We start from the raw sequence: 10,030 nt of genomic DNA, 5'->3' as shown, positions 1-10,030 counted from the left end.
TAAGCGAGAGCTTTAACTGTCTAGAAGCCTCATCTAGACTGTCTGTAGCAGTGAGGGCTTCACCCTAATTGAACTTTGTAAGAAAAGGCAGTGATACCATTGCTTAATTGTAAAGTTATTAGGGTTTCATCATTAACTGAATGGACAGCCAAGCCCTAGCTGTGGTGAAGCAGATACACCACACATGTTTAAGAACACAAAGTACAATCTGAGCTTTGAAGAAGCAGCCAAAAGACAACAATGCTGCAATACACAAAAGTTTATTTTTAAGTTTTTCTTGTCTGAAGGCAAAATATAATAGAACCTAACATCAATGTATTTTGTACAACAAAACAGTTTTCATATGAGAACAGACAATCCATGAAGAGTTTTTAAGTCTCAGAACTGCTTCCCTTTTTTATCATGCTTTCTTGTGGTCAACAAAAAGTTGGCACAGAAGATGTCATGGCAGTCAGTCAGCGGGCGTGCTCCCTCAGATCCTCGTCAGCTGGTGCCACAGACTGGAGGGCAGGATACTTTCTACTTTTTCCATCACAAAATTTAAAGGGGCAAAGAGGGTGCTGAGAAACTGCAAAGAAATCAGATACACATTCAAATCAAAATCCAGGAGACAATACACCTCAAGAGAAAGCTGTCTGATAAGACAAGAAACTCTTGCTGCATTCCTCTGTAAAATCCTCCAGCATGATAAAAATTAAATAATTCACATATAAAGACATTCTGCCAAATTCTGAGTCTTGCATATATACAGATTTCTGGATTTTGCAGTAAAGAAAGCAAGAGCCCCATTTTTATGAAGATCAAAGTGATGAACTACAGAAGTTTTCACACATCTCACGTCCTCGATTCAGGCTCATACTGAAGTCACAAAAAGCTCAACCCAAAATCTACTAAAGGGAAAGAGAGGCTTTTTCATAATGGCAGAATCTGCCAAACCACCTCTCACAGACAAACAGCATGTCTTTAGATTCAGGTTTAAAATGGTTCTGGGTTATCTATGTATCTGCTATACACACCGAGGCATCACTAACTGGAATTTATCTTAACATCCTCCCTCTATTACAGAACACAGTTGGCAATGTTGAAAGAGGTTTCAATATATTAATGTTAAAGAGCTGCAAGAGGTTTGTGTTTCAGCTACTGCTCTGCAGTCGGCATAAAACATATAAACTCCGCTTACTGCACTGATGTGTATATGACGTCTACTCGGTAGGTCAGTATTAAAGCAAATCTGGTGCTGGATGTGTTCTCTTTTTGCCCAAAAGAAGTCTCTCTCCTGACAAAAGAGAGCATCAGACTTTATATATCCTTTTAATGTTCCGAATTTGTCCCATATATCTTTAGGCACTTGATTCAGACGTGGGGGTCTGGTCCCCCTGCAGTCACTGAAGAAAACTGGACAGTAATTCTACCCATCTCAGGACCAGAACTGCCCTTTGAAATTGTCTGTTCCTTCTCTACCCCCAGCCAGGTTGGGCTTTGTCTTCTCCTGTAAAGCAAGGAGGACTGCAGCACAGTGTGGGGTGCTGGCCCGCCCCAGCCACACTCCTGAACTGTTAGCTCCTGACACAGTTCTGGCCCATGCCAGCTAGTCTCTCCTCAACAAAGCCCAGGCAGAGTTTGGGGATAGCACAGGGCAGGGACAGTTCCCAGCAGCCCAAGGATGGGGTCATCCTGCCTTTGAAGGGAGGAGAGTTTAGAGGTACAGACATGAACTGTGATGTGTCACTTGGCCTTTGGAGCCACAGAACAAACAATATTTTATTACTTAATAGAGATATGTCCTCAGGCTTCTAAGTATCTAAAGTTAAGCATGAAAAATTCAATTTCAAAAATTGTTACAGGTCTGTGTGCTGCTGAAGCACAGCTATCTATGACAAATGTATTTAAAATATTTCAAAATTTCAATATTCAACAGCAAGAGATTACAACCATTTCATGCAAGAAAATACCTGCAAACAGTTTCACTGTTTAACAAAATGGGTTCTGTGCAGAGTTTAACTGTAAAAATGTACGATGTTTATGATGCTTATGCATTTTAAAGGCAATAGTAAGCATTCAAACTCTTTTTTTCCTCTTGGACATGTTTGCATGCAGTACAGACACTACATCATGGACAACTTGTTCATCATGGGAAAACCAGGTAACACCATCACTGGTAATGAGATTTTGTCATAAGCACAGGTCGAAGAAAAAACTTCTTCTAACTGAAGCTGAACAGAGTATTTCAGTTGTAGTGCTAAAGGTCAAGCTGTATAATGTGAATCACAGCTGAATTAATGTAACACTGACCTACCTAATCTTAGAGTTTGCTATTACTATTTTAAGTGGCTTAGCCCAAGTAGAAGCATTCCCTCTGGTTAAGCTGTGAACTGTTTAAGTATGTCCCTTTAATTTTGTCAAACGCAAAAGGCTCATTAGAGGATATTTTCTGCTCTTTGAGTAGCACTCGATCTTTGTGGTAAGCTTGCACCATCACACCCACTTGGATAAAACTCAGCTTTGTAAACAGTGCAAATTACATACTTGTTAAATCAATGAAACAAGAATAATTTGCCTGACAGTAAGTTTTATTGCAATTCGTAGGAATTTTGTTGCTGAAGTAGTTGATTGTATCCTATAACAAACTCAGCAAAGTATCTGTAGCTTAAAATGAGCCAAGTTTTTCTCCACCTGGAAAATTAGTTGGTCTACAAAATACATTTAAATTCATGGATACCAAAGCCTGGCTTCACTGAAGTCCAAGCAAAACCTTTGCTGGCAGCAAGGGGTTCAGGATGCCACCTACTTTCTTGTACAAGCCCATGCAGACAACATCTGTGCTGGAGCTATCTGGCCCTTGGAAAGCTGGTGCTCCTGTCCTCAGACACCACTGGCAGATGCCTGTCTGGCTTGTTTGCCACATGGTAGCACCCAGGAGGGCTTAGTCTGTGCAATACGGAGGTATTTGGGTTTTTTTCTGCCTCTCCTTTTGACACTGACTGTTTTTTCCACATGGAACAGAAAAAACAAAAGCAGCAGTAGAGTAAGAATTCAGGGTGGCAGAACTGGTGATGGAAGACCTGTAAAAAGTTTGCTATTACTACTTTCTATTTTAAAAGAAAACTATCAACCTGGTTATTTCAAAGCTGGCAGAAAGCAGCTTCTAAATAGCACCATTTGATTAAAAAAGACATGCAAAAGTGTCTTTTCAAGCTTTTCCACTGTTTGGTTGGTGTTTGTATGGAGGAACTGACTATTTATTGCTCAGTCCCTGTGATTGGATTTGCATGTTCTCTGCCTCAGCATTTGTAGAGGTCCAAGCAGATGAAATATCTCCCTAGGCAAACCTGATTGCTGAACTGAGGTCTCATCCATCATACAGGAAATACTGAAACAGATCGTGTCAGTGATCTCAGGCAAAGGAATCAAATCAAAGAAAAATTAGTCTTTCTAAAGTTTAACTCATTTTGAAAATGTAACTAGGCACCACACTTTTAGACTGTTGACTCAAATTATATAGTGACGCCCTTGTTAATAAAACTCTCAATTTTATTTTAGATATTCTTATTGCTACCATGTTATGACAGGACCTGCACTTACATATTTTTAGCCATTTCCCAGATATTTTTATATTTCTACATGACAATGAAAGAAATTCAATACTGCCAACACTGTGCTGACAATTTTATCCAAGCCATGCAATCAGAAATTAGTTCTGCTTATATTCATATCTTAAGTGACTTCCAAAAGCCTTTTGTTAGAAAGCCTAGCAGAAAATTAAAACCACAAGCTATGAAAATGTTTCTCCCTAACTGAGTGAAAATGCTAAGATCTGCTGTCATTTTAAAGTTATTTATATTCAGTCTGACAAAATAATCAGAGAAGAACTGGAGTCTTTCTATTTTATTATTGGAAGAGTCAAACTTACTTCCAGGTACACTGGGGATATCTAAACTTGCTGCTGAACTGGCAGGCAGCATTCAGAGCAGGTTCTAGCTCTAAAACATGGGTGCACTGATGGAGTTTCAGGAGTTCCATCCTGCACTGAACTTCCCAGAAGAGAAACATTTTAAAATGCCTTTGACTTCCGCATCCAGTGGGGGAACGCAGGCTGCCCTAAGGGATTATCACAGTGGCACAGGCCACCTTTGGCAGTCTCACATGTGGAAGAGGTCCTCAGAACCCAAGGGCTTTTTCTGCCTTAAAGAACCCAGTGTCTGGGTTAATGGGCTATGGAAAAGGTGCAAGAAAATGCTACCTGGAAGACAGGTCAAAGCCAGTTCCCAACACCCAATCATGCTAACTTATTCAGGTTTTGTGAAATATGGTAAATATCAACTTGCAGTAACATAAACCTGGGCCATGATGGTGGTATTACATCTGTGCAATGCTTTTGGGACTGGCAGGCATAAGAGAAGGAATAATTTTGACCAGTGAAAATTAAAGTGTATGTGCACAATTTCACAACATAATATACCATATCACAATGACTACCAACCATACACGAATAGGCAATTCAGTGCACACAGCCACAGCAACAGTCAGCACATTCATCTTTTAGCTATTTATGAAATTAGATATTTATGAATGATCTTCCCTAAAACTGAAAGGGAAGCTGGCCAACCTATCCTATCCTATCCTATCCTATCCTATCCTATCCTATCCTATCCTATCCTATCCTATCCTATCCTATCCTATCCTATCCTATCCTATCCTATCCTAATACAGCTGCATTTCAAAGAGATGTCTGCCATGATCTTCTTCAGTCTCATATACCTGGGCTACTTTTCCCAGAGGAGACCACAAAATGAGCCTTCAGAATCACAGCCTTTCTACGAGCTACTAAATGAATGTCACAGGCTTAAATTCTGCCCTTCCATGTACAACAAAAACTCAGCTGCTGCATGTAGTGGATTGTGAAGATTAAGATATAGCTAAATCAAGTCACAATACATGTTAACTGACATCCTAACTGCATCCATACAGGTTCAGAGATCTTGAAGTAATCTTGCCAACTTTATGCACATAATGCAGCCCACATTTCAATTCTATTTGTCTGTGCTTATTTTACTGACTAAGAGCTTTACCTGCTCTGATATGCAGAACTTAATAACCACATACAGAGTCTTGGGGTATCTATTCTATTAAGACCAATGGCAGTTTCACTTACACATCAGGGAAATAGATCCTTCTGGTCTGACTCTACTCCCCAAATGGCTTTGGAACCTGTAAGCTCCAAACCATAGAGAAACAATTACTAATGCACCACCAGTGTAACTTCTGATATCTCTGTTTGATTGCACTCAGCAATCAAAGCCAGGTGAGTTAAGCCCATGGAGACATGCTACCAATTTTCTCCGATTCCAGCAGCTCACTGCCTGTAGCAGGAGCACTAAGTACAAAATCTCATCATGCTGACAGCTTGAGATATACTCTTTGGTTCAAGATACAAGGCTAACAGGGACAGATTTGGGGTCATTAACTGTGACAGGATCAGAAAACTGAAGATTACATTGAAAGAGTGCTCAAACAGGGATTATCTTTTTCAACGATTTAAGGAAAAAAACTACCAAAAAAGCTTTACAAAGAAGTGTAAGATTATATGCCTGAGCTACACACTTATTGTCCACCAAACGCCCACATATATACTCAAGAAACAAAATAAACCAATAATTTTTCAGGTTTGTTTCAGCACTTTTTGCTGATAGAAGTGGTATCTTTTGCTACAGCTCATCTTATTTTCTGTCTTCTAGAGCTAATGAAAGAAAATTCTTGATGCAAGAACTGTTGCTGAACCAGATCTCTATCATTCACAAGCCTGGGTGGTAGAAGACCTGGTTCACCTGCAAAGGGAGTCTCTCATCACTTGCAAAGGAGTTTGAGAACGTACTTACAATCCGGAATTTGCCAAAGCCTTTCAGCCTTGCCTCTTCCACCCCACTCCCTAAGCCCCCAAATCAAAAGCACCAAAGACATTAAAAACAAGACCAGGGGGCTATTTTGGAAACACAAGACCTACAAGATATACAAATATATTTGAGAAAATATATTACAACAGAGGATATTCAGTATTTCTTGGAGAAGAAGACAGGGTTTTTATTATTCTAGAACTCTTCTGTAAGTGGCTTTTTCATATCCTAGCACACTGGAGCAGTGATGTTCTTGGTTTTGCAAAGAAAAAAGTGTTTAGCATAATTCATGGCCCTTTCCCCTCATCCTCCAACATTTATTAATGCTTGGTGGATTAAGAAAGGAGAATTAGCAGAGACTTCCCTGGATGTAGTTAAGTAAAGCTATGAGGCAAATATTGAGACTACTTCCTTCATGGCAGTTTGAGGAAAGAACACAGAAATTTGCCCTGGTTAACAGTACACTCTATTTCTGCTCATACTAAGAGTTTCTATTGCACTGGAAAGCACGGCACAGTCACTATGGCTCTAGACAAAATAGAGGGGTTCTGCAAACCATTATTAGTTTATTTTATTGGATTATGTATGAGAACACAGATATGCCCTTCTCCCACCAAGCCTTTTTTGGCAAAATCACAAGAGATCTAGCCTAACAAAAGAGTCATATAAAGCAGAGAAGACAGACAGTAGTGTGTTTTACTGATTAGCTCAAAAGTCCCCCTGCTCAGACATGTCTTGACATTTTATTTATACTGCCGAATATGCAGATATTTAATACTCAGAAGTATTTAGCTCAGCTCTTCCTGCATCTGCCTCTTTATTTACCAGAACAGAGCAGCAGCAGAGAATACTCACAGCTTTTGCAAAGACCCCCATAAGCTCTGGGAACTGATGTGTCAGGAGGGCTAGCATGGCTGTGAAGGAACATAGTCCAGCAGTGAAGAGTATGAAGAAGGGAAGCTCTTTCTTGGGGTAAACTGAAACTTCATGAAATGCTGTAGAAAAGAAGATGGGAAGGGGATTGCATTATACGTTAAAAAAAAAAAAAAGACAACAAACCCAAACCAACATTCTAACATGGTTTAAACAGCCAGAGACACTCAAAGATGCTTTTGAAGGAAGGAATATGCAGAAGGTCTGAAACATCTAAGGCCAACATTATCACTGTGTCAGTCATTTTACTGCCAAATAATTCTCATCTAAAGATCATATTTCTGGCTTACTCTGGTCCTTTGTACGTGTTACTTTTGTCTTTCTTGTGTCAGCACTAACCATAATGCAGCTGTGCAACAACTAACCCTGGAAAACTAACCTACAAATAAAACATTCACTTTTTTATGCAGGTCATTGACTAGTCACATGGCTGCATGTTTGCTAATGCTGATACACAGAGAGTGCAGAAAGACGCACCCAGGAGCAGCAGGGAGACCAACCCTGCAGACGCATCGTTGTAGATTGGTTTAAGCAGGTTGTAAAACAGCCTTTGTAACAGTACTTTCTGAGGGTTTAATCTGCAGAACCAAGAAAAGTTATCCTAAAAGCAGGACATATAAACACGTACTTCAGATTTTCAGAATTCTCTGTATAACAATACAACAAATTTTTTAAGTGTTAAAACCTGGAATTTAAATTAATAGTGAAATTTTAAGGTGTTTCTTAGTAGACACTAAAAGGAATACAGAAATTTCCTTGACTCTGGTATGAAAAATCACTCACTGGGCTTTGGAGAAAGCAGCACTGAGAAGGCTAAAAGGATGAGTATTTTACTGGAAGAATATACCCCTTAAACTTTTATGGTGGCTCAGATTCAAGGTGAAAATTTGGCTGGGCTGGCAAAAGGTCTGGTGGACTCTTATCTGCTTGCTTCACTCATTCAGTCCATAGTTTGGAGCTACATTCACAATAAATGTAAACTTTGAAACATTTTTTCTCATACAGGACCAATCTCAAGGCTTTCCATATACTCAAATCCTATGATTCTTCATACACACAAAACATTACTCTTCCATTTTGCCTACTTTCTTTGCTTCAGTGACCAGCTGTCATCTCATCGCACTTGCATACAACCTAAGCACAGGGTAATCCAGCAACATGGCAGGACAATATTCTTGACTGCATTCATCCAGAGTGGAGTGGTTTCCAAAACCAACAGTAGGAATTCACGAGTTTAAATTCAAATATTATAAACTAAAAATATGTGTGATTTTTGGGCCTGCTAATTCAATCAGTTTAAAAAGAAAAACACAGATAATATGCAACTTCTCTTTGATTTAAATTAAATTTAAATAACAGATCATGGACTTTATAAGTCTAAGATCTCTTGTGCTCATTTTTTTGCACTTGCTTTTGACACAGGCTCAAACTTGTTCCGGTCTGTTATCCAGTTATGGCAAAAGTTTTGTGATCGATAGGTTTAATTTGGAGAGCCTATCACATCTTAGTGTTCTGATATAATTCCAGCTGACTCTCCTTTAAAACACATGCAATTAAAGGGTGTGGACAGGTATGCAAACCCCTTTAACTGACCTGTGTCTGTCACAGTATGTTAAACCCTTCCCTACTCAAACCCAAGAGATTTTGCAGTGAAAGGCATTTCCCATAACTGCCAGAGCAGAACACAACTGTCTGCATATGCTGTTAAAGAGTCCCTCGCTTCTAACATTTGACAAGAACGATTAGTTTTGCATCTAAAAAGAGAATGCTGAGCAATTCTGCATGACTTTGTCATTCCTGTATCTCCTGACACTCCACCCTCCCCACCTCAGCATCCCTCTGAGTAAAGCAAGCAGAGCACTCTAAGAGGTGTTGTTATAATTAGGATGATTATAATGGGGTGGGGAGATACTGTCAGTTGCCAAGGATTTCTGTGTAATATCAGTGAGAATGTACTGTGAAGGAGAGACTCACAATGAGTGGATTTTCGCTGTATTATTCTCACCTAATGTTTACTCACGTTGGTTTATAAAAAGTGGCAAGACATTTTTCAGCCCAAACCAGAGAGGTTCTGAATGAAAGACTACAAAGAGTGCAAATGCACTCAAAACCATCCTTCACAGCAGAAGCAGGCTACATTTTACTTTTTCCAGAACAGATTTCTCTTTATTCCTTCTTCAGGATAATGAAGGTGAGAGAAGAATCTCCTTCCTTAGATCAACTTGTATTTGCCCCCTCTGCCCTAACCCTGCAAACCCCTCCGCACTTGTGTGTGTTCCACTTGTGCTCACACAAAGTCCCACTGTGAGAAAACATGTGGGAATGAAGCATAACTGTTTGCAAGATTGGCTGCTTCAGCTCTTCCTCTGCATTCCTGTGCTTCACTCCATGCACTGCAGTAAGTCTCATTAGCTTGGACTGTAACGCTTCTCAAGGGCTGATCTGTCTTTGTATCTGTATCTTGCAGAGCACGGGGAACTGTTGGCACTTTGCTAATACATGCCATAAACATATATAATAAATAACTGAGGTAATTTCACATCAATCTCTCCATAACAGCACACACACCATTACACGAAGAGAACTGTTTCTTGATATTTAAGACTGCTTTTCAGAAAACATCAGCATAACCTGTCAGAGTAACAGCTGCATTGATAATCCAGCTGTCCTCAAGCAGGTTTGATCTTGCCTTAGAACTTAAGTAGCTAGCGTTTCTACAAAAGACTAACAAGGTTGTGCCACTGTGCTTTTGGTTTGATGGGATTTTACCCTAAATGAAAGATCAGACATATTTTCCAATGTCCTGGCAAGAGAGAATAGCAAGATCTAACTGATTTATAGCTCTTCAGTAATCTCTCTCCCTGTCCCTACACTGTCAACAACAATAAAGATAGCTAACTGTTACGAACTATGGCTAGGAGCTGCCTCTTAAACCACCACAGGAGATCCAGGAAGTCACTGTCAACCCAATTATTCTAATCCAGTGTATTCAATTTAAAAAGCATCAACGGAGATCAGTGCTGCAAGACTCGGGTAAACAACACTTTGATGTCAATGATAGGAAGAGAAAAATTGAACATACATGGTAGTAGTTCTCTATCTGCAGTTTCTGTACAAATAGGGTAAGGGTAGAAAAGATGTCCTTTTTCCAGTGGATAGGGGATCATTCTGAAAGCTGAAAAGAAAACACCATGCACAAGTTACTG

General features: G+C 39.6%; 1 protein-coding gene across 4 annotated transcripts in view; it reads right to left on the bottom strand.

Annotated features, from left to right (window-relative positions):
• Positions 1 to 244: 244 nt before the first annotated feature.
• The window catches only part of ST7 (suppression of tumorigenicity 7), a 157,327-nt gene continuing 147,541 nt past the window's right edge, over positions 245 to 10,030 (bottom strand). For all 4 annotated transcript variants that reach the window (XM_074827551.1, XM_074827553.1, XM_074827549.1 and 1 more), the window contains 3 exons: positions 9,907 to 9,999; positions 6,747 to 6,886; positions 245 to 568 (listed from right to left, as the gene is read on the bottom strand). In XM_074827551.1, the coding sequence (XP_074683652.1) occupies positions 473 to 568; positions 6,747 to 6,886; positions 9,907 to 9,999 (329 nt within the window). In that variant the 3' untranslated portion in view covers positions 245 to 472. The remainder of the gene's footprint in view (positions 569 to 6,746; positions 6,887 to 9,906; positions 10,000 to 10,030) is intronic.

The sequence above is a fragment of the Strix aluco genome, chromosome 5 (genome assembly GCF_031877795.1).
Source record: "Strix aluco isolate bStrAlu1 chromosome 5, bStrAlu1.hap1, whole genome shotgun sequence".
Classification (NCBI taxonomy): domain Eukaryota; kingdom Metazoa; phylum Chordata; class Aves; order Strigiformes; family Strigidae; genus Strix; species Strix aluco.
Note: the sequence above shows the minus strand (reverse complement) of the source record. Positions and strands in the feature narration are given on the sequence as shown.